General features: G+C 47.4%; 1 protein-coding gene across 1 annotated transcript; it reads right to left on the bottom strand.

Moving 5' to 3' along the window:
* Positions 1–2,963: 2,963 nt before the first annotated feature.
* LOC311127267 (interferon-induced protein with tetratricopeptide repeats 5-like) lies at positions 2,964–5,109 on the bottom strand. Its single transcript, XM_084159070.1, has 2 exons — positions 4,865–5,109; positions 2,964–4,698 (listed from the first exon to the last, which is right to left on the bottom strand). The coding sequence occupies exons 1-2, from the start codon at positions 4,867–4,869 to the stop codon at positions 3,276–3,278; spliced, it is 1,428 nt and encodes a 475-aa protein (XP_084015196.1). The 5' UTR covers positions 4,870–5,109; the 3' UTR covers positions 2,964–3,275.
* Between the last annotated feature and the right edge of the window lie 20,957 nt (positions 5,110–26,066).

Here is a 26,066-nt window from a genome sequence, read left to right as displayed (position 1 = left end):
CTGTTCGAATAAACCTACCATTAAAATTATAGACTGATCCTTTCTTTGTCAGTGGACAAAGTACAAAATCAGCAGGGGATCAAATACTTTTTTCCCTCACTGTATATATATATATATATATATATATATATATATATATATATATATATATATATATATACAGTGGGGAGAACAAGTATTTGATACACTGCCGATTTTGCAGGTTTTCCTATTTACAAAGCATGTAGAGGTCTGTAATTTTTGTCATAGGTACACTTCAACTGTGAGAGACGGATCCAATAATCCAGAAAATCACATTGTATGATTTTTAAGAAATTAATTTGCATTTTATTGCATGACATAAGTATTTGATACATCAGAAAAGCAGAACTTAATATTTGGTACAGAAACCTTTGTTTGCAATTACAGAGATCATACGTTTCCTGTAGGTCTTGACCAGGTTTGCACACACTGCAGCAGGGATTTTGGCCCACTCCTCCATACAGACCTTCTCCAGATCCTTCAGGTTTCGGGGCTGTCGCTGGGCAATACAGACTTACAGCTCCCTCCAAAGATTTTCTATTGGGTCCAGGTCTGGAGACTGGCTAGGCCACTCCAGGACCTTGAGATGCTTCTTACGGAGCCACTCCTTAGTTGCCCTGGCTGTGTGTTTCGGGTCGTTGTCATGCTAAAAGACCCAGCCACGACCCATCTTCAATGCTCTTACTGAGGGAAGGAGGTTGTTGGCCAAGATCTTGCGATACATGGCCCCATCCATCCTCCCCTCAATACGGTGCAGTCGTCCTGTCCCCTTTGCAGAAAAGCATCCCCAAAGAATGATGTTTCCACCTCCATGCTTCATGGTTGGGATGGTGTTCTTGGGGTTGTACTCATCCTTCTTCTTCCTCCAAACACGGCGAGTGGAGTTTAGACCAAAAAGCTCTATTTTTGTCTCATCAGACCACATGACCTTTTCCCATTCCTCCTCTGGATCATCCAGATGGTCATTGGCAAACTTCAGACGGGCCTGGACATGCGCTGGCTTGAGCAGGGGGACCTTGCGTGCGCTGAAGGATTTTAATCCATGAGTTACTAATGACTTGCAGAAGATCTGCAAAGAGGAGTCTAAAACAAAAATCCAGAAAATCACATTGTATAATTTTTAAGTAATTAATTTGCATTTTATTGCATGACATAAGTATTTGATCACCTACCAACCAGTTAGAATTCCGGCTCTCACAGACCTGTTAGTTTTTCTTTAAGAAGCCCTCCTGTTCTCCACTCATTACCTGTATTAACTGCACCTGTTTGAACTCGTTATGCATATATATATTTGCGAGGGAAAAAAACATATGGGGGATTGGAAGTGATGCAGACAATTACATTGATGGAAGTTACAATCTATCTTCAATATTAAAGCTGATCTACCCCCTAAAAAAATAAGATATAAATAAAACAGTCTCTTCTTCTAATTAGTGTCCTTTAGTAGTGGTTTCTTTGCAGCAATTCGACCATGAAGGCCTGATTCACACAGTCTCCTCTGAACAGTTGATGTTGAGATGTGTCTGTTAATTGAACTCTGTGAAGCATTTATTTGGGTTCCAATTTCTGGGGCTGGTAACTCTAATGAACTTATCCTCTGCAGCAGAGGTAACTCTGGGTCTTCCATTCCTGTCGCGGTCCTCATGAGAGCCAGTTTTATCATAGCGCTTGATGGTTTTTGCGACTGCACTTAAATACATTTAAAAAGTTCTTGAAATGTTGTGTATTGACTGACCTTCATGTCTTAAAGTAATGATGGACTGTCGTTCCTCTTTGCTTATTTGAGCTGGTCTTGCCATAATATGGCCTTGGTCTTTTACCAAATAGGGCTATCTTCTGTATACCCCCCCACCCCCCACCCCCCTCACCCACCATGTCACAACACAACTGATTGGCTCAAACGCATTAAGAAGGAAAGAAATTCCACAAATTAACTTTTAAGAAGGCACACCTGTTAATTGAAATGCATTCCAGGTGACTACCTCATGAAGCTGGTTGAGAGAATGCCAAGAGTGTGCAAAGCTGTCATCAAAGCAAATGGTGGCTATTTGAAGAATCTCAAAAATAAAATATTGATGATGATTCCATTTGTGTTATTTCATAGTTTTGATGTCTTTCACTATTATTCTACAATGTAGAAAATAGTAAAAATAAAGAAAAACCCTTGAATGAGTAGGTGTTCTAAAACTTTTGACTGGTAGTGTGTATATATATATATATATATATATATATATATATATATATATATATATATATATATATATATATATATTATTTCTTTGCTCAGAAAATTTGGGGGGCCAAATAAAAGCACCCACAGGCAACCCTGGTCTCTGATCTATCAAAATGGATGTTAATGGACACCTTAATGACTGGAACTTCTTATGAATTAATGATGAATTAGTCATTATTCATTTATAAAGGTTGGTGATGTACATTTTCATACCAATTTCATACACAGTAATCGATGACATTAAAGACGGGATGATTTTAGCTTAATACTGTATGTATTGTGTACACCAAATTGCATAGTTCTGTAAAGATATACAAAATTGATTATTACACTGCCACTTGATGCAGCATGTTACTGTGTACTTAAATCAGAGGGCTAGGAGGACAGTTCTCTTGTTCTATATTAGAATATCCCTTGTTAGACCTTTCTGAGCTTGGCATTAAAGGTATACTCAGCCATATGACATCATCATACACAATGGGTGATGATGTCATATTTGTTGATTCTACCCATAATGGATTAAGATGAAAGGGAAGGTGTCCTAGCACCCTTGGTTTAATTGCATGAGCAACACGGTCATTGACAATATACATTTTGACTCTGTAAGGCCCTGAAAGCTGTTACAACTTCAAGAAGACTCAGACTAACACTAAGCATTTTGATGTTGTTTTTTCTTTCAATAAATTGTTTTTTTTTTGTCATACAGTAGTGGAAATAATAAAATTGTTTTATTAAAGTGTATTGTAAATAAAAGTGCAGTAAATGCCTATAAACCTAAAAGCACATGTAGAATACAATAATATATTTAAATTTCATAACTATATCTTCAAATGACCCAAACCATACTTACACACACAAACATAAAGAAATTTCTGTGTTTTTTTTAAACTATGCTAAATCATATCAATCTTCAATCAGGGAGAATTTTAACTAGGTCTAACAAAGATTAAGTGGATGCATGCACCCTTGCAGGCTTTATTACTCGATTATTGAGTGTAGATTACCGTTTTACTCTGGTGTATTATTGCTGTAGAGAGAGGCGAAGTTCACAGAGTGCAGAGAGGTATTCAGCATTGCAATCATGCACCACAGCCTTATCATACCACTCTATGGCCTGTTCTTTCTTCCCCTCCACTCTATAGACAAACCCCAGAATACCACAGGCCTCTCCATCCATGGGGTCTTGGGAGACACGCCTCTCTGCGATCATTTTCAGTTTATGGGCACAACTCTTCCCTTCAGCAGTGTCCTTCTGCAGTTCCAAACCTTCTGTGTAGTGCTTGATAGCCAGAGGTTCACATTTGTTGTGATACTGCTGGAACTGGCCGTACATCAAGTTGACCACCTGCAGACTGTCGTTCTTAGCTAAGGCTTTCTCAAAGGTTTTCTGGAACAGTTCCTCTGCCTTGGTGATATCTTTACACTCTCCGTAGAGCAGTGCAAGCTCAGCCATGGCATAGATGAAAGAAGACTTCAGTGAAGTAGCCATCTCCAGATGTTGAATGCACTTACGGAGTAGCTTCTGGATCTCAGCACCCTTACCATGGAAGCTTCCACTCTTGCATACTGAGATCTTTTTTTTCTTGTAGCAGAGAGCCAATTGATGGTGTATTATGGCAGACTGGCTTGTACGCTTTAGTGCTCTGTTCAACAGAGCAATGGACTTGTCAACGTGCCCCTGTTGCCGGAGAAACTTCCCTACATAACGTGTCACGTGCGGACAGTCTGGGGACATCTCCAGAGCTTTCTCCACTAACTCCTCTGCCTCCCCAAATCTTTTATAGATAGCCAGTTTCAGGCCCAGTAGGACCATGGGGACTGCGTCTTGTGGGTTCATCTCTATGGCACGTCTCAGCTGCTTAATAGCTGGCGAGTCATCAACACTCGAGAGCTCTTTTTCTGTACGATACAATGCAATAGCGTAACCTGCATTCCACTCACTCTCCTCAGGCTCCAGTTCCAGAGCTTTCTTGAAGCATTCTAGTGCTTTGTCATAGTATTTATAGGAGAACTTGAGGAAGGTCCAACCCTTCTCGCCATAGACCTCAGGGTGGAGGACAGATGTGGAACTAGTTGGAAACTTCTCTTTCATCTCCTCCAGTTTCTCTAAGTAGCTCTGGCACTTGATGTAATCACCCACATGGTAATGTAACCAGGAAAGGTCTCCATAGGTGACAATGAGATGTTTCTCACAGTCCTCACCATGGTGCTCTCTCGTGAGCTCCTCAGCCTTTAACAAGTTAGCCATTGCCTCCGCTGGGTAACCCTTCAGGTATTTGATGTAGGCCAGAATGCTGAATGTCCGTGCAATCCCGGCCTTTTTCCCGAGACCTAACTCAATCTGGTCCTTGAGCCTGGTCTGTAGATTATCAGTATCCATGTCATCTTCCTTCAAATCCCAGGTGAAGCGGCACTCCAGTTGAAGTAGTTTGGTTCGAATGGAGCTGAAAATAGTATATATTAGTGACTATATTATTGACAATTTCACATAGCTCATTGTTACAAAAATCATAGATTTTGGCAAGTGTTCATTCAGAATCTAATTTGGTTCACTGTATTACCATGTGCTTAGTAAAGTAGTCATAGAAAGACATAAGATGCCAAATTTACCTCATTTCAATAGCACTTGCACATAAAGCAACAACTGTGCTCAGGTGGCTACACTCCGATAATGAGCAACTGCTGTGCTGGACTGCTGTCACACCATTCGCGTTCCGTGCCCAGGTACAATATTTGTTTTATATTAAGCAGAAGTGTAAAGTAGCCTACGGTAGTTGACGTCTTTTTCAATAATAGTACCAATTGACGTCCCTATATGAAGCGAAAGGACGAGTATTGTCACTCTGGAAGACTAGTCCAACAATTCTCCGAGTTAATTAGAGTAGCCTAAGTTTCGTTTCTTCTCATCCAGTGAACGATTACCTCACGTGGGAGTGCCCTTTAATGGATGACGCGCGCGTCCTCAGTGAGAGGGATATGCGTAAACGACATAACACAGCACATATTTTGCTCCACAGAAATTCTGTTTTGGAGATATTATGAAGAAAATATCTTACATTTGATATCAATGGCGTTGTAAAACTTCAGAGAGTAAATGTCAATAACAGTTTTAATAACAGTTGAGTGCAGGGCATTCATCCAAACCTGGAGATATAGAGACAGACCATGTTTTACTCTGGTATATTATTACTTTACTGAGAGTTGCCTATTCTCTGATAATGATGTTCCAGTCTCCTGAAAATGCTTATAAGCCACCAGATACATTGCACGTCAGATGCAGGTAACTGCCAAAATAACGGAAACACTTAAGTAAATAAGAGATACAAAGTATATTGAAAGCAGGTGCTTCCACACAGGTGTGGTTCCTGAGTTAATTAAGCAGTTAACATCAAATCTAATCAAATGTTATTTGTCACATGCACCGAATACAATAGGTGTAGACTTTACAGTGAAATGCTTACTTACAAGCCCTTAACCAACAATGCAGTTTTAAGAAAGAATACCTAAAAATAATTAAAAATAATTAAAAATAATAATAATTAAAGAGCAGCAGTAAAATAACAATAGCGAGGCTATATACAGGGGGTACAGGTACCGAGTAATATGTATATGTAGGTAGAGTTATTAAAGTGACTATGCATAGATAATAAACAGAGTAGCAGCAGCGTAAAAGAAGGGGGGGGGGGGGGGGGGGGTGCAATGCAAATAGTCTGGGTAGCCATTTGATTAGATGTTCAGGAGTCCTATGGCTTGGAGGTAGAAGCTGTTTAGAAGCCTCTTGGACCTAAACTTGGCGCTCCGGTACAGCTTGCGGTGCGGTAGCAGAGAGAACAGTCTATGACTAGGGTGGCTGGAGTCTTTGACAATTTTTAGGGCCTTCCTCTGACTGCCTGGTATAGAGGTCCTGGATGGCAGGAAGCTTGGCCCCAGTGATGTACTGGGCCGTACGCACTACCCTCTGTAGTGCCTTGCGGTACAGACTTACAGCTCCCTCCAAAGATTTTCTATTGGGTCCAGGTCTGGAGACTGGCTAGGCCACTCCAGGACCTTGAGATGCTTCTTACGGAGCCACTCCTTAGTTGCCCTGGCTGTGTGTTTCGGGTCGTTGTCATGCTAGAAGACCCAGCCACGACCCATCTTCAATGCTCTTACTGAGGGAAGGAGGTTGTTGGCCAAGATCTTGCGATACATGGCCCCATCCATCCTCCCCTCAATACGGTGCAGTCGTCCTGTCCCCTTTGCAGAAAAGCATCCCCAAATAATGATGTTTCCACCTCCATGCTTCATGGTTGGGATGGTGTTCTTGGGGTTGTACTCATCCTTCTTCTTCCTCCAAACACGGCGAGTGGAGTTTAGACCAAAAAGCTCTATTTTTGTCTCATCAGACCACATGACCTTCTCCCATTCCTCCTCTGGATCATCCAGATGGTCATTGGCAAACTTCAGATGGGCCTGGTCATGCGCTGGCTTGAGCAGGGGGACCTTGCGTGCGCTGCAGGATTTTAATCCATGAGTTACTAATGACTTGCAGAAGATCTGCAAAGAGGAGTCTAAAACAAAAATACAGAAAATCACATTGTATGATTTTTAAGTAATTAATTTGTATTTTATTGCATAACATAAGTATTTGATTACCTACCAACCAGTAAGAATTCCGGCTCTCACAGACCTGTTAGTTTTTCTTTAAGAAGCCCTCCTGTTCTCCACTAATTACCTGTATTAACTGCACCTGTTTGAACTCGTTTTGCATATATATATTTGCGAGGGAAAAAAACATATGGGGGATTGGAAGTGATGCAGACAATTACATTGATGGAAGTTACAATCTATCTGCAATATTAAAGCTGATCTACCCCCTAAAAAAATAAGATATAAATAAAACAGTCTCTTCTTCTAATTAGTGTCCTTTAGTAGTGGTTTCTTTGCAGCAATTCGACCATGAAGGCCTGATTCACACAGTCTCCTCTGAACAGTTGATGTTGAGATGTGTCTGTTAATTGAACTCTGTGAAGCATTTATTTAGGTTCCAATTTCTGAGGCTGGTAACTCTAATGAACTTATCCTCTGCAGCAGAGGTAACTCTGGGTCTTCCATTCCTGTGGTGGTCCTCATGAGAGCCAGTTTCATCATAGTGCTTGATGGTTTTTGCGACTGCACTTGAAGAAACGTTCAAAGTCCTTGACATTTTCCGTATTGACTGACCTTCATGTCTTAAAGTAATGATGGACTGTCGTTTCTCTTTGCTTATTTGAGCTGTTCTTGCCATAATATGGACTTGGTCTTTTACCAAATAGGGCTATCTTCTGTATACCCCCCCTACCTTGTCACAACACAACTGATTGGCTCAAACGCATTAAGAAGGAAAGAAATCCCACAAATTAACTTTTAAGAAGGCACACCTGTTAATTGAAATGCATTCCAGGTGACTACCTCATGAAGCTGGTTGAGAGAATGCCAAGAGTTTGCAAAGCTGTCATCAAGGCAAAGGGTGGCTATTTAAAATATATTTGGATTTGTTTAACACTTCTTTGGTTACTACATGACATGTTATTTCATAGTTTTGATGTATTCACTATTATTCTACAATGTAGAAAATATTTAAAAAATAAAGAAAAACCCTTGAATGAGTAGGTGTGTCCAAACTTTTGACTGGTACTGTATCTATTTGCACTTCAGGAAATATAAATAAAACCATTGGGGTGGGGGTTAACAAAACCTCTCAACATTGAAACTCCTACATCAATTATTCTAACCCTGAAAAGCAGTCTGTCATAAACATATTCATTTACATTACATAGCTCATGCATTTGTAATAGGTTCTCACCCTGACCCTGACCCCGCCAGTCTGGAAACCTCTTACTCAAAGCTAAGGATCACGTTCTGAGTGTGTGTTGTTTTACCCACATATTGTTTCTAAGTAGCTGCTGCTCACACTCCCCCTCTCTTCACGTTTCTCTCTTTACCCACCCTCTTCTGAACCATGATAATGTAGCCAATGGGAGCGTTTGAGCGGATCACTTTTGTCAAGTCAGTGACCACCCACTGGGCACAGATGTCAATTCAACGTCTAGTCCACGTTGGTTCAACGTAATTTCATTGAAATTTCTTGTAAACAACGTTGATTCAACCAGTGTGTGCCCAGTGGGCGTCGTTGGTCACCACCTTTCAAAGTGTGTTACATTATGGGGACAGAAGTTGTTCCCTCCCGAGTGGTCTAAGGCACTGCTTTCCACTACAGACCCGGGTTCGATCCCAGGCTGTGTTGCGACCGGGAGAGCCATGAGGCGGCACACAATTGGCCTTCATCCTGCAGCCATCGCCTGCATTGTGGGATACTCTTTTGTCAACCAATCATTAGGGTGTTTTTGTTTGACCCATGCGAATCTGACCACAGACATGACTGAAACAGGAACCAACTATGCAGTGATTCAATGTATACAGTAGATATACAAATGAATGTGATATTTGAGGCTCTCTCACCAATTGATTGTACAATGTACACACATATGATTTTAGTTTGTGAGTGTGTGATATGGGGATTTGAGAATTTATTTTCATATTACAAAGAAAAACTTGTATAAACAATGTCAACACTGCCATGTTGATCTGAGCCTCGCTGTTGGAAAACCAAATCAGCGTCCGACTTTCGCCTGTCGCAGATGCACCTCCCCCGACTTCTCATCTTGACTTTCGTCTGCAGTCGGCCTTACCACTCAAACGAGCCCTACAGTATGTCTCAGCCTCATATTCCTGAACAGCTGAAATAAAAACCCTGCAGTGATTTGAACTAACATTCAAGGCCATTATGAAGGCTACAACGTTCTCTGTCTGTTGTAAGGGATATTGCAGTTGCACAAGCAGGGCACCGTCCCTACACATTGCACTGGAGCAAAAACAATCTGTGTTTTGTGTGATGATGTAGGTAGGCTAATCTGTGTAGTTACTGCCATATAATAGCCACTAGCCAGAGTTGCTGAAAAATAACTACTACTTAAAGCGTCTGCTAAATGACATAAATGTAAATGTAAAAGTGCCTTCAGAAAGTATTCATACCCCTTGACTTTTTCCACATCTTGTTGTGTTACAACCTGAATTTAAAATGGATTAAATTATTCCCAAAATATTTCAAAACATGCATCCTGTTTGCAATAAGGCACTAAAGTAAAACTGCAGAAAATGTGGCAGAGAAATTAACTTTATGTCCTGAATAGAAAGCGTTATGTTTGGAGCAAATCCAACACAACACCTCACTGAGTACCACTCTTCATATTTTCAAACATGATGGTGGCTTTATGATGTTATGCGTATGCTTGTCATTGACTAAGGAGTTTTTTAGGATAAAAAGAAACGGAATAGAGCTAAGCACAGGCAAAATCCTAGAGGAAAACCTGGTTCAGTCTGCTTTCCAACAGACTCTGGGAGACAAATTCCCTCTTCAGCAGGACAATAGCCTAAAACACAAGGCCAAATATACACTGGAATTGCTTACCAAGAAGAGAGTGAGTGTTGCAGAGTGGCATAGTTACAGTTTTGACTTAAATCGGCTTGAAAATCTAGAGACTTGAAAATGGCTGTCTAGAAATGATCAACAACCAACTTGACAGAGCTTGAAGATTTTTAAAATAATAATGTGTGAATATTGTACAATCCAGGTGTGTAAAGCTCTTACAGACTTACCCAGAGAGACTCACAGTTGTAATTGCTGCCAAAGGTGATTCTAACATGTATTGACTCAGGGGTGTGAATACTTATGTAAATTAGATATTTATGTATTTCATTTTCAATAAATGTGCAAATATTTCTATAAACATGTTTACATGTATTATGACGTCATTACTGAGTATTGTGTGTAGATGGGTGAGAAAAAAAATTGATGTAATCCATTTTGAATTCAGGCTGTAACGTGGAATAAATAAAGTGGTATGAACACTTTCTGAAGGCACTGTTTGCAATGATAATTAAAACAGAACTTGCTTGTGTTTGTGATATGCTGCCTAGACAGCTGCATATAACTCCCCACTTGAGTTTTGCATTGGGGGAACAAACGATCTACGAGTTTTACCAACATGTTGATCATGTTCTCGACATGTAGCCTAACTCCCCTCCTGAACAAAGAACATGAAATCGCGCTTTTACTTAATATAAGGCATAGAATGGAGTAGTTCGAACATGTCCTTTGTGTACAACATTACATTTCTTAGGCTACATCAGACAAAGGCGTTCATTGGGGAAGCGGCAGCTATGTAGGCAGCGGTGTGTATCTTTAGCCACGGCAAATTGGGTTTCCAGAAACTCCAGAACAGCAGCCATTTTGTTTTTTATAAGGGACAGGAGAATCAGACACAAAATATCAATATTGTCTTGAAACTGGAAATACAAGAAATCCAATTACACATCACATATCCCCCTGCCAAGGTTCCATATCAATGACACCTCTCTGTGCCATTTCTCACTTATTGGTCAGTCGAAAGATTCGGGACATTAATCACAACCCAAATGTTGCATGTTGAGATAGATTGGGGTGGGGGTATATTCCCCTGCTTGGTAAGGTCTGATTATTGATCTCCATACAGTAGAGTCATGAGGAATGCTTATAGCAAGAGCACTCAGTAGAGAAACTGGTTCTTACAATCCACATACAGTATCAACAATTATCACCTTGATGAACTGAGCTTTTCCATTATTCACCCTTGTCCTCAAAGCTGACCACAGATTGACTACAATCACTAGCTTAGCTATATATTTCTTTGAGCATAGATAATGTGTTTTCAACAGCTAAAAGGTTGACTTTCTTCTGGGTGACTGGCTGCCAAGCCTACATGCATGAGAAAGTGGTGAGCAGTCATTCTCAACACCGCGCTGATATGCTGTGCTGTGACCCTTTCAATCTCCCTAGGAAGTTCAGGATATGAAGTTCAGCCCAAGACTAACGGAGGAGAAAATCTAAACTGACGTGGAAATGACAATTTCAATGTTTAATGTCTCCGTAAGTCAAAGTCAGTCTGCCCACAAGGCATGACGAAAACTATTACAGACAGGTTTTAGTCCTGTCCACCCATGCATGTTAAAAAACAGATAGTGGTGAGATTGTTTTTGATTGATTGTCATATTCAGAAGTATAAATGTCATTGTTTGCCCTTATACCAGAGAGGCTGCATTAAACTTTCACTAGCTGCATGGTAAATCATTAGATCGGATTAATTTGATTCAATGAAATTCAATCTTTGAGGACTGCAACCATAGAAATACAATTTATTTATGCCTATTAACCCCTTGTCAACTTCCCGTCTATGGTTATTTTGCTCACTGCTCACTGTCGATTGCACTGTCACACTGTATACATAGGCCTATTATTGATTTCAGACAGAAAAATTATTTGTTTGCAACTGCAACTGGGGCCACTCATTTTTTTGGCTACTCATTTTATGGCACCTTGTGTGACCATAAAAGTCTATGTGCAACCGGGCACAGTAAAATCATTTGGTGGCAAATGTTACTGGCCTGTCCTAGAAGGCCCTTCACCATATAAATATAACTACTATTGTGATACATAGTTGCCATGGTAATTTGGAATGTCCAGTCAATTAGCATTATGGTTAATGTAGTCATTATGAAGGGGATGGCACCGGAGGGGATGGCTGCCGTTTTATGGACTCTTAACCAACCGTGCTATTTTGTGTGTTTTTCGCATTGTTCGTAACATATTGTGTACATAATGTTGCTGCTACCGTCTCTTATGACTGAAAATAGCTTCTGGACATCGGAACAGCGATTACTCACCTTGAACTGGATGAATAATTTTTATTTTATGAGTTGGACGAGAGGGATTTGCTCCAGACACCCGACAGGGCCCTCATCCCCGTCATTCGCAGTATAAAGAAAAGGAGATTGTCACGCCCTGGCTCTGGGGACTCTTATATGTTGAGCCAGGGTGTGGATTTTTCTATGTTATAGTTTTCTATGTTGTGACAGCTGTAGCTCGTTGTCTCTCATTGGGGACCATACTTAGGCAGCCTGTTGGCACCAGTTTATTGTGGGATCTTGTTCCGTTAAGGTTTGTGTTATTAACCTAGGACTTCACGTTTCGTTTGTTGTTTTGTTCGTGTCAGTACTGAATAAAGTATGTACGCTTATCATGCTGCGCCTTGATCCGCTTCATCATGTAACGATCGTGACAGAAGATCCCACCTCGACTGGATCAAGCAGCGTGACGAGGAGAGAGGATGGACTTGGGAGGAGAGGAGAGAGAGTCTGGCGAGAGGGATGGAGGCCATGATCACGGGGGAGAGACAAGCCCAATAATTTTTTAGGGGGGGGGCTCACGCCGTGGACGACGAGGCAGAAGGAGGCCGCGATAGAGCGGTTCAGCCGGTTAGCAGAGGAGGCCGCCAGATTAAGGGGGTCATTGGTGCAGAGGGAGCAGAAGGAGAGTGTAGAGGCACGGCGAGAGGAGCTGGTTAGGCAGCAGAAGGAGCGGAGGTTTACAAGGAAACCCAGTCCCGCTCCTCGCACCAAGCAAGTGGTGTGTGTCGCCAGTCCGGTCCGGCCCGTTCCAGCTCCCCGCACCAAGCCAGTGGTGCGCGTCGTCAGCCCAGTCCGGCCCGTTCCTGCTCCCCGCACCAAGCCAGTGGTGCGCGTCGTCAGCCCAGTCCGGCCAGTTCCTGCTCCCCGCACCAAGCCAGTGGTGCGCGTCGTCAGCCCAGTCCGGCCCGTTCCTGCTCCCCGCACCAAGCCAGTGGTGTGTGTCGTCAGCCCAGTCCGGCCCGTTCCTGCTCCCCGCACCAGGCCAGTGGTGCGCTTCGTCAGCCCAGTCCGGCCCGTTCCTGCTCCCCGCACCAAGACAGTGGTGTGCGTCGTCAGCCCACTCCGGCCCGTTCCTGCTCCCCGCACCAGGCCAGTGGTGCGCGTCGTCAGCCCGGTCCGGCCCGTTCCTGCTCCCCGCACCAGGCCAGTGGTGCGCGTCGTCAGCCCGGTCCGGCCCGTTCCTGCTCCCCGCACCAAGACAGTGGTGCGCGTCGCCAGCCCGGTCCGGCCCGTTCCTGCGGGTTTCGTTTGTTGTTTTGTTCGTGTCAGTACTGAATAAAGTATGTACGCTTATCACGCTGCGCCTTGGTCCGCTTCATCATGTAACGATCGTGACAGAGATATTGCGGAAGGAGATTGGGGTGCCTGGTAAGGAGCCGGCGACGAGTGACTAATCTGCCTTTGCCATCGATACTATTGGCCAATTTACAATCGCTTGATAATAAAATGGATGAACTACAGGCACGAATATCCTACCAACGGGACATAAAAAACTGTAATATCTTATGTTTCACCGAGTCGTGGCTGAACGATGACATGAATAACATACAGCTGGCGGGTTATACACTGTATCGGCAGGATAGAACAGCAGCCTCTGGTAAGACAAGGGGTGGCGGTCTATGTATATTTGTAAACAACAGCTGGTGCACGATATCTAAGAGAGTCTCAAGGTTTTGCTCGCCTGAGGTATCTCATGATAAACTGTAGACCACACTATCTACCAAGAGAGCTTTCATCTATATTCTTCGTAGCTGTCTATTTACCACCACAAACCGATGCTGGCACTAAGACCGCACTCAATGAACTGTATACGGCCATAAGCAAACAGGAAAACGCTCATCCAGCAGCGGTGCTCCTAGTGGCCGGGGACTTTAATGCAGGGAAACTTAAATCTGTTTTACCTCATTTCTACCAGCATGTTAAATGTAAAAACTATAGACCACCTTTACTCCACACACAGAGACGCGTACAAAGCTCTCCCTCGCCCTCCATTTGGAAAATCTGACCATAATTCTATCCTCCTGATTCCTGCTTGCAAGCAAAAACTAAAGCAGGAAGCACCAGTGACTCGGTCAATAAAAAAGTGGTCAGATGAAGCAGATGCTAAGCTACAGGACTGTTTTGCTAGCACAGACTGGAATATGTTCCGGGATTCTTCCGATGGCATTGAGGAGTACACCACATCAGTCACTGGCTTCATCAATAAGTGCATCGATGACATCGTCCCCACAGTGACTGTACGTTCTACAGGCAACATCCGCACTGAACTAAAGGGTAGAGCTGCCGCTTTCAAAGAGCGGAAGCTTATAAGAAATCCCGCTATGCTCTCCGACGAACCATCAAACAGGCAAAGCGTCAATACAGGACTAAGATCGAATCGTACTACACCGGCTCATACGCTCGTCGGCCGTGAGCTGCCCAGTGACCTGACCCTACCAGACAAGCTAAATTACTTCTATGCTCGCTTCGAGGCAAGTAACACTGAAACATGCATGAGAGCAACACATCCCCCACGCTGATCCTCAACACGGGGGGCCCTCAGGGGTGCGTGCTTAGTCCACTCCTGTACTCCCTGTTCAATCATGACTGCATGGCCAGGCACGACTCCAACACCATCATTAAGTTTGCCGATGACACAACAGTGGTAGGCCTGCTCACCGACAACGACGAGACAGCCTATAGACAAAGGAGATGATTGTGGACTACAGGAAAAAGAATAGGACCGAGCACGCCCCCATTCTCATCGACAGGGCTGTAGTGGAGCAGGTTGAGAGCTTCAAGTTCCATGGTGTCCACATCACCAACAAACTAACATCGTCCAAGCACACCAAGACAGTTGTGAAGAGGGCACGACAAAACCTATTCCTAATAAGGAGACTGAAAAGATTTGGCATTGGTCCTCAGATCCTCAAAAGGTTCTACAGCTGCACCACCGAGAGCATCCTGACTGGTTGCATCACTGCCTGGTATGGCAACTGCTCGGCCTCCGACCGCAAGGCACTTCAGAGGGTAGTGCGTACGGCCCAGTACATCACTGGAGCCAAGCTTCCTGCCATCCAGGACCTCTATACCAGTTGGTGTCAGAGGAAGGCCCTAAATATTGTCAAAGATTCCAGCCACCCGAGTCATAGATTGTTCTCTCTGCTACCGCACGACAAGCGGTACCGGAGCGCCAAGTCTAGGTCCAAGAGGCTTCTAAACAGCTTCTACCCCCAAGCCATAAGACTCCTGAACATCTAATCAAATGGCTACCCAGACTATTTGCATTGCCCCCCCACCCCTCTTTAACGCTGCTGCTACTCTCTGTTTATTATCTATGCATAGTCACTTTAATAACTCTACCTACATGTACATATTACCCCAATTACCTCGAATAACCGGTGCCGCCGCACATTGACTCGGTACCGGTACCCCCTGTATATAGCCTCACAATTGTTATTTTTACTGCTGCTCTTTAATTTTTAGTTACTTTTATTTCGTATTATTTTATATACACTGCTCAAAAAAATAAAGGGAACACTTAAACAACACAATGTAACTCCAAGTCAATCACACTTCTGTGAAATCAAATTGTCCACTTAGGAAGCAACACTGATTGACAATACATTTCACATGCTGTTGTGCAAATGGAATAGACAACTGGTGGAAATTATAGGCAATTAGCAAGACACCTTCAATAAAGGAGTGGTTCTGCAGGTGGTGACCACAGACCACTTCTCAGTTCCTATGCTTCCTGGCTGATGTTTTGGTCACTTTTGAATGCTGGTGGTGCTTTCCCTCTAGTGGTAGCATGAGACAGAGTCTACAACCCACACAAGTGGCTCAGGTAGTGCAGCTCATCCAGGATGGCACATCAATGCGAGCTGTGGCAAGAAGGTTTGCTGTGTCTGTCAGCGTAGTGTCCAGAGAATGGAGGCGCTACCAGGAGACAGGCCAGTACATCAGGAGACGTGGAGGAGGCCGTAGGAGGGCAACAACCCAGCAGCAGGACCGCTACCTCCACCTTTGTGCAAGGAGGAGCAGGAGGAGCACTGCCAGAGCCCTGCAAAATGACCTCCAGCAGGCCACAAATGTGCATGTGTCTGCTCAAACGGTCAGAAACAGACTCCATGAGGGTGGTATGAGGGCCCGACGTACACAGGTAGGGGTTGTGCTTACAGCCCAACACCGTGCAGGACGTTTGGCATTTGCCAGAGAACACCAAGATTGGCAAATTCGCCACTGGCGCCCTGTGCTCTTCACAGATGAAAGCAGGTTCACACTGAGCACATGTGACAGACGTGACAGAGTCTGGAGACGCCGTGGAGAACGTTCAGCTGCCTGCAACATCCTCCAGCATGACCGGTTTGGCGGTGGGTCAGTCATGGTGTGAGGTGGCATTTCTTTGGGGGGCCGCACAGCCCTCCATGTGCTCGCCAGAGGTAGCCTGACTGCCATTAGGTACCGAGATGAGATCCTCAGACCCCTTGTGAGACCATATGCTGGTGCGGTTGGCCCTGGGTTCCTCCTAATGCAAGACAATGCTAGACCTCAGGTGGCTGGAGTGTGTCAGCAGTTCCTGCAAGAGGAAGGCATTGATGCTATGGACTGGCCCGCCCGTTCCCCAGACCTGAATCCAATTGAGCACATCTGGGACATCATGTCTCGCTCCATCCACCAACGCCACGTTGCACCACAGACTGTCCAGGAGTTGGCAGATGCTTTAGTCCAGGTCTGGGAGGAGATCCCTCAGGAGACCATCCGCCACCTCATCAGGAGCATGCCCATGCGTTGTAGGGAGGTCATACAGGCATGTGGAGGCCACACACACTACTGAGCCTAATTTTGACTTGTTTTAAGGACATTACATCAAAGTTGGATCAGCCTGTAGTGTGGTTTTCCACTTTAATTTTGAGGGTGACTCCAAATCCAGACCTCCATGGTTTGATACATTTGATTTCCATTGATAATTTTTGTGTGATTTTGTTGTCAGCACATTCAACTATGTAAAGAAAAAAGTATTTAATAAGATTATTTCATTCATTCAGATCTAGGATGTGTTATTTTAGTGTTCCCTTTAAAAACTGCATTGTTGGTTAAGGGCTTGTAAGTAAGCATTTCACTGTAAGGTCTACACCTGTTGTATTCGGCAAATGTGACAAATACATTTTTCATTTGATTTGATTTGATTCTACAGATTCAAAATTGGCCTACTGTCAGGCCTACTAATCTGTCAGGCCTACTCCCGCTCCGGCTCTCGACGTCGCCGGTCTACTAACCACCGGCCCTGGCAATCGTCATTACGCACACCTACTCCCCATCGTTATGCACACCTGGACCTCATCATCACCTTGATTACTCTCCCTTTATTTAGCCCTCAGTAGCCTCAGTCATCAGGCAGTATTGGTTTTTGGTCACGTTCAGTACGCTTCTCCTGTTTTTGTTTATCTGCCTTTCTTAAACTCACCTTCTACACCTGCTTCCTGACTCCAAGCGGATACGTCACAGAATCCACCTCTCCTGGCTTCTTCTTCGTGGCCAAGAAGGACGGAGGTCTTAGTCCGTGCATCGATTACAGAGGCCTCAATTCCATCACCACAAGTATTGCTACCCTCTCCCGTTGGTGCTGGCCGCCATCAAACAGCTCCATGGCCCCGTCTTTTTACTAAACTGGACCTGCGGAGTGCCTACAGTCTGATCCGCATCCGGGAGGGGGATGAATGGAAAAACGGCCTTCAGCACGATGTCTGGGCACTACGAGTACTTGGTGATGCCTTATGGATTAGCCAATGCTCTGTCGGTGTTCCAGGCATTCGTGATAAGGTGTTCCTAGACATGCTCGGGTGCCAGGTTGTCTTGTATATCGACGACATCCTGGTCTACTCGGCCACCTTGGAGGATCACATCGCCCATGTCCGGGTAGTCCTGGGACACCTCCTGGAGAACTGCCTGTATGTCAAAGCAGAGAAGTGCAAGTTCCATCAGGTCGCTGTCTCCTTCTTGGGATACCGGATCAGACAACAGGGAGTGGTTATGGAGGAGAGGAAGGTCGAGGCAGTCAGGTCATTGCCAGTCCCAACCACCATAAAAGGACTACAACTGTTTATGGGGTTTGCCAATTTGTACCGCCGCTTCATTAAAAACTTAAGCTCCATCACCTCTCCTCTCACCTCTCTCCTCAAGGGCGGTCCCCATAAGTTGGTGTGGAGTCCTGCAGCCGATGAGGCCTTCCCACCTACTGAAGGGGCGTTTCACCTCTCGCCTGTTACTGAAACACCCAGATCCTACATGGTGGAGGTGGACGCTTCAGAAGTGGGCATGGGGGCCATCCTGTCCCAACACCAAGGTAACCCACAGAAATTGTATCCATGTGCATACTACTCGACCGGGAGCTCCTGGTGGTGAAGTTGGCATTAGAGGAGTGGAGACACTGGCTGGAGGGGACAAAGGACCCATTTCTCATCCTCACCGACCATCGGAAGCTGGAGTACATACGGACAGTGAGGTGGCTGAACTCGCGCCAAGCAAGGTGGGCCCTTTTCTTCACTAGATTCAACTTCACCCTGTCATATCGGCCAGGTTCAAAGAACATCAAAGCCGATGCCCTGTCCCGTCTCCACGATTTGGGAGAGGTTTCTGTCCTGAGCGCGCCCATCATTCCGCCCTCCCGAATCATTGCCCCGTGCTTTGGGACGTAGACATGGACCTCCGCCAGGCTCTGGAGAGGGAACCCGCGCCTGCTACCTGCCCTCCGGAGCGCACCTACGTCCCCTCTGGGGTAAGGGATCGGCTGTTGACCTAGGCTCACACATCCCTTGCCGCTGGACACCCAGGTATCACCCACACCTTCAATCCATCTACGCAAAGTACTGGGGGCCCACCTTTGCGCAGGACGTCGCCCGCTACTTCAACTCCTGCTCAGTATGTGCCCAAACCAAATCTCCCCATGATGCTCCTTCCTGTGCCTCAGCGGCCTTAGTCCTATCTGTCCATAGATTTCGCTACTGATTTTCCCTTGTCTGATAGTATCACCACTGTTATGCTTGTTGTGGACAGATTCTCCAGATCCTGCCATTTTATCCCGCTCTCTGGTCTCCCTAGCACTCTCCAGGTCGCTGAGGCACTGTTCCAGCAGGTCTTCGGGCACTATGGCCTTCCGGAGGACATCTTCTCCGACTGTGGCCCCCAATTTACGTCGCGGGTATGGAGAGCCTTCATGGAGAAGCTGGGGGCCATGGCCATCCTCAGTCCAACGGGCAGGTGGAGAGGACCAACCAGGAGCTGGGGAGGTTCCTTCCCAGAGTATGCCCATAACTCCTCCACCGGGCTGACTCCCTTCCAGTGCGTCCTGGGATATTAGCCGGCCCTGGGCCCATGGACCCCGAGCCAGACCGAAGCTCCTGCGGCGGACGAGTGGTTCCGGCGAGCAGAGGAGATTTGGAATGCTTCCCACTTGAGGCTCCAATGCGCCATCTGCTGCCAGAAGGAGCAGGCGGACCGTCACCGCAGTGAGGCTCCCGTGTTCCATCTTGGTGATCGTGTCTAGCTCTCCACCAGGAACCTCCCGCTCCGCCTGCCCTGCCGGAAGCTGAGCCCCCGATTTGTGGGGTCCTTCAAGGTCCTCTGGAGGATCAATGAGGTAACATATCGATTACAACTCCCCATCAACTACCGGATCTCACCCTCTTTTCATGTTTCTCTCCTCAGGCCGGTGGTTCCTGGTCCCCTGGATGGTACCGTCCCCCGAGTGGCGCAGTGGTCTAAGGCACTGCATCGCAGTGCTAGCTGTGCCACTAGAGATCCTGGTTCGAATCCAGGCTCTGTCGTAGCCGGCCGCGACCGGGAGACCCATGGGGCGGCGCACAATTGGCCCAGCGTCGTCCAGTGTAGGGGAGGGAATGGCCGGCAGGGGATGTAGCTCAGTTGGTAGAGCATGGCGTTTGCAACGCCAGGGTTGTGGGTTCGATAAAATAATGTATGTGCTAACTGTAAGTCGCTCTGGATAAGAGCGTCTGCTAAATGACTAAAATGTAAATGTCCCCTGCGACACCCATCCGCCAGTGCTGTTGCCAGAGAATTGAATGTTAATTTCTCTACCGTAAGCCGCTTCCAAAGTCATTTTAGAGAATTTGGCAGTACGTCCAATCGGCCTCACAACCACAGATCACGTGTAACCACGCCAGCCCCGGACCTCCACATCCGGCTTCTTCACCTGGGCCACAGCTGATGAAACTGTGGCTTTGCACAACCGAAGAATTTCTGTACAAACTGTCAGAAACCGTCTCAGAGATGCTCATCTGTGTGCTTGTCATCCTCACCATGGTCTTGACCTGCCTGCAGTCCGGCGTCGTAACTGACTTCAGTGGTGCAAATGCTCACCTTCGATGGCCACTGTCACGTTGGAGGAGTGTGCCCTTTACGGATTAATCCCGGTTTCAACTGTACCGGGCAGATGCCGTTGTGTGGGCGAGCGGTTTGATGATGTCAACGTTGTGAATAGAATGCCCCATGGTGGCGGTGGGGTTATGGTATGGGCAGGCAGGCATAAGCTATGGACAACGAACGCAATTGCATTTTATCGATGGCAACTTGAATGCACAGAGATAATTTGACGAGGTCCTGAGGCCCATTGTCGTGCCATTCATCCGCCGCCATCATCTCACGTTTCAGCATGATAATGCATGGTCCCATGTCGCAAGGATCTGTACACAATTCCTGGAAGCTGAAAATGTCCCAGTTCTTCCATGACCTGCATACACACCAGACATGTTACCCATTGAGCATGTTTGGGATGCTCTGGATATACCTGTACCACAGCGTGTTCCAGTTCCCGCCAATATCCAGCAACTTCGCACAGCCATTGAAGAGGAGTGAGACAACATTCCACAGGCCACAATCAACAGCCTGATCAACTCTATGCGAAGGAGATGTGCCGCGCTGCATGAGGCAAATGGTGGTCACACCAGATACTGACTGGTTTTCTGATCCACGGCCCTACTAAATAAATAGATTATCTGTGACCAACGGAAGCATATCTGTATTCCCAGTCATATGAAATCCATAGATTAGGGCCTAATTTATTTATTTCAATTGACTGATTTCCTTAATTGAACTATAACTCAGTAAAATCGTAGAAATTGTTGCATGTTTATTTAATTCCTTTATATTTTTGTTCAGTGTATATTCCTGTGTCTATTCTCTTCCTTAGTTGTCTGTCAATGTTGTGCAATGTTCATTCATAGGTTGCACCTCCGTCACTCGGTTGCGTCATGCCATTGTTATAAACGTTCTCAAGCCGCCCTCTATCGGCGGCGCCATAGTGGTGCCCTAAAGTGGTGATAAACTCAGTCATTCTGGAGGGAGGCTAACTACTGTTTAGTCTAAATTACACTATAGTGCCTGGAAATACGATGGCTTTGCTAAAGTTGTCAAATATTTAGTAGGAATGTCACGCTTAGTGTAGGTGGGTGATGTGGTGGAATCAGACGCAGGACACCGGAGTATAGTCCACAAGACTTTAGTATATATCCAACACGGAAAATACTAATACAATATCCAAAGGCGCAACAAATACGCACAAAGGCAAAAACGAAACCAAGAGCGCACCAGACAAGTGCGTAAACACTCCAAAACAGTGGAGGGAAGCTCAACCGAGCGAACATGTAGAAACCCTACACATGACTGACAAAATCCAATAACACACAACACTAGACAAACACAACGAGAAACTTATAGGACACTAATTACGCCAAATGAGAAACAGGTGTGAAAACAAACAGACAAAAGCAAACGAACATGAAACATACAACGGTGGCAGCTAGAATTCCGGAGACGACGAACGCCGAAGCCTGCCCGAACAAGGGAGAGAGGCAGCCTCGGCCGAAACCGTGACAGTACCCCCCCCTTGACGCGCGGCTCCAGACGTGCGCCGACTCCGGCCTCGGGGACGACCCGGAGGACGTGGAGCAGGGCGCGTCGGATGCCCCCGATGGAATTCCGTCAGGAGCGACGGATCCAAAATGTCTCTCCTCGGCACCCAGCACCGCTCCTCCGGACCGTACCCCTCCCACTCCACTAGATACTGGAGACCCCCCATCCGACGTCTCGAATCCAAGATGGACCTCACGGAGTACGCCGGTGCCCCCTCGATGTCCAATGGGGGCGGAGGAGTCTCCAAGATCTCATTTTCTTGGAGTGGGCCCGCTACCACCGGCCTGAGAAGGGACACATGGAACGAGGGGTTAATACACTTATACTCCACAGGTAGCTGTAATCTATAACATACCTCGTTCAACCTTCTCAGGACTTTAAATGGCCCTACAAACCGCCGACCCAGTTTCCGACAGGGCAGGCGGAGGGGCAGGTTTCTGGTAGAGAGCCAGACTCGATCACCAGGTGCGTACACCGGTCCCTCACTGCGGTGGAGATCAGCGCTCGCCTTCTGACGTCGGAGGGCCCGCTGCAGGTGGACGTGTGCAGCGTTCCAAGTCTCCTCCGAGCGCCGCGCCCACTCATCCACCGCAGGAGCCTCGATCTGGCTCTGCTGCCAGGGTGCCAGAACCGGCTGGTAACCTAACACACATTGAAATGGAGTTAGGTTAGTGGAGGAATGGCGTAGGGAATTCTGGGCCATCTCGGCCCAGGGAACGTACCTTGACCACTCCTCCGGCCGGTCCTGGCAGTATGTTCTGAGAAACCTACCCACATCCTGGTTTACGCGTTCCACCTGCCCATTACTCTCCGGGTGGTAACCCGAGGTGAGGCTCACCGAGACCCCCAACCGCTCCATAAACGCTCTCCAGACTCTGGAGGTGAATTGGGGACCTCGATCAGCCACAATGTCCTCGGGTACCCCATAGTGCCGGAACACATGGGTGAATAGTGCTTCGGCAGTTTGTAGGGCAGTAGGAAGACCCGGCATGGGGAGCAAACGACAGGCCTTAGAGAACCGGTCCACAACGACCAGGATGGTAGTATTCCCTTGGGAGAGGGGAAGGTCTGTTATAAAATCCACAGAGAGGTGGGACCATGGTCGTTGTGGAACAAGCAGGGGTAGCAACTTACCCCTAGGCAGATGTCTAGGCGCCTTACACTGGGCGCACACCGAGCAGGAGGAAACATAAACCCTCACATCCCTTGCCAACGTGGGCCACCAGTACTTGGCACTAAGACAGTGCACTGTCCGGCCGATACCCGGATGTCCAGAGGAGGGTGACGTGTGAGCCCAATAGATCAATCGATCCCGAACCTCGAGCGGAACGTACTTCCGACCCTCCGGGCACTGTGGTGGACTAGGGTCGGTGCGTAACGCCCGCTCGAGTTCAGCATCGACCTCCCACACTACCGGTGCCACCAGACACGACTCCGGCAGTATGGGAGTGGGTTCCACGGACCTCTCCTCCGTGTCATACCGCCGAGACAGCGCATCTGCCTTACCATTCTGTGACCCAGGGATGTACGTGATCTTAAAAGTAAACCTGGTCAAGAACATACTCCATCTTGCCTGGCGAGGGTTCAGCCTCCTCGCCGCCCGGATGTACTCCAGGTTACGGTGGTCCGTCAAAATGAGGAAAGGGTGTTGAGCCCCCTCAAGCCAGTGCCTCCACACCTTTAGAGCCTGTACCACGGCTAACAGCTCCCTGTCCCCTACGTCATAGTTCCGCTCCGCCGGACTGAGCTTCTTAGAATAAAAAGCACAGGGGCGGAGTTTAGGTGGCGTGCCAGACCGTTGTGAAAGCACGGCTCCTAGACCGGCCTCTGACGCGTCCACCTCTACCTGGAACGGCAAAGAGGGATCCGGATGCGCCAGCACCGGGGCCGAGGTAAACAGGTCCTTCAGCCTCCCAAACGCCCTGTCCGCCTCGGCCGACCACTGCAGACGCACCGGACCCCCCTTCAAAAGAGACGTGATGGGAGCTGCCACCTGTCCAAAACCCCGGATAAACCTCCGGTAGTAATTCGCAAACCCCAAAAACTGCTGCACCTCCTTCACAGTGGTTGGTGTTTGCCAATTACGCACGGCCGACACCCGGTCTACCTCCATCTTCACCCCTGACGCAGACAACTGATACCCCAAAAAGGAGACCGACTCCTGGAAAAACAGACACTTCTCTGCCTTCACATACAGGTCGTGCTCCACCAGCCTCCGCAACACTCTACGCACCAGGGCCACATGCTCGACACGGGTTGGCGAGTACACGAGAATGTCATCAATGTACACAACCACCCCCTGCCCCTGCATGTCCCTGAAGATCTCATCCACGAATGATTGGAAAACTGACGGAGCGTTCATCAACCCGTATGGCATGACCAGATACTCGTAATGGCCCGAGGTGGTACTAAAGGCTGTCTTCCATTCATCGCCCTCCCTGATGCGCACCAAGTTGTACGCGCTCCTGAGATCTAATTTAGTGAAAAAACGCGCCCCATGCAACGACTCAGTCATGGTCGCAATCAGCGGGAGTGGATAACTGTACTTCACCGTAATCTGATTGAGACCACGGTAATCGATGCACGGGCGCAAACCACCATCCTTTTTCTTCACAAAAAAGAAACTCGAGGACGCAGGGGAAGTGGAAGGCCGTATGTATCCTTGTCTCAGAGATTCGTCTATGTAAGTCTCCATAGCTTTCTTCTCCTCTTGAGACAGAGGATACACATGGCTCCGTGGGAGCGCAGCTCCTGCCTGGAGGTCTATCGCACAATCTCCCTGCCTATGGGGCGGCAACCGCGTCGCCCTCGCCTTACTAAACGCAATAGCCAAATCCCCATACTCAGGGGGAACGTGCAATGCGGGCACCTGGTTTGGACTCTCCACCGAGGTAGCCCCTACGGAAACGCCCAAACATCTACCCACACACTGAGCAGACCACTCCATCAGAGCCCTCTCCTGCCACGAAATAGATGGGTTATGGGTACTCAACCAGGGCATGCCCAGCACCACCGGATACGCAGGAGAGTCAATCAGGAATAGCTGAATCATCTCCTGATGATCCCCCTGCGCACACATCCTAAGTGGCGCCGTGACCTCCCTGATTAAGCCCGTACCCAACGGACGGCTATCTAGGGCATGAACGGGGAAAGGAACATCAACAGGAATAAGGGGAATCCCTAACGCTAAACAAAACTTTTTATCAATAAAATTCCCAGCCGCGCCTGAATCTACCAGCGCCTTATGCTGGGAATGAGGTGCTACCTGTGGAAAACGCACAGGCATACAAAAATGGGCAACAGTGAGCTCTGGGTGAGTGGGGCGCCTACTCACCTGGAGGGAATCCCCAGTGCGGGACCTGTCGTCATCTCCCCTAGGAGGCCATCCCCAGCACCTAGCCGCGGTGTGTCCTCCCCGACCACAGTTGGTGCAGTGGATGGACCCCCTAGCCAACCGACTCCTCCTCTCTCTAGCGCCAGCGCCCCCGAGCTCCATGGGACACGGCTCGGAGGCGCTGGAGGGTGAAATGGACGGACCCTCCTCAGGACGTCCGCGGGTAGCCAGTAGGTTATCCAGCCTGATGGACATGTCGACCAGCTGGTCGAAAGAGAGGCTGGTGTCCCTACAAGCCAGCTCCCGACGGACGTCCTCTCGTAGGCTACATCTGTATAGATCGACGAGGGCCCGCTCATTCCACCCTACATCTGCCGCTAGAGTACGGAATTCGAGAGCGAATTCTTGGGCACTCCTCCTCCCCTGCCGGAGGAAGACCAGACGCTCCCCCGCCGCTTTCCCCTCCGGGGGATGGTCAAACACCGCCCTGAAGCGGCGGGAGAACTCGTTGTATGTGATAGTCGCGGCGTCGATCTTCCTCCACTCCGCGTTGGCCCATTCCAACGCCTTCCCGGACAGGCAGGAGATCAGGGCGGACACGCTCTCATGCCCCGAGGGTGCCGGGTGCACGGTAGCCAGGTACAGCTCCACCTGGAGGAGGAATCCCTGACACCCAGCCGCGGTTCCGTCGTAGGCCCTCGGGAGAGCGAGTCGGATTCCTCGGGGTTCTGGCGCTGGAATGGGCGGACTGGCCGATGGTGCTGG

The sequence above is a fragment of the Coregonus lavaretus genome, assembly GCF_964263955.1.
Source record: "Coregonus lavaretus genome assembly, chromosome: 1".
NCBI lineage: Eukaryota > Metazoa > Chordata > Actinopteri > Salmoniformes > Salmonidae > Coregonus > Coregonus lavaretus.
This window is presented reverse-complemented; position numbering and strand designations above follow the sequence as displayed.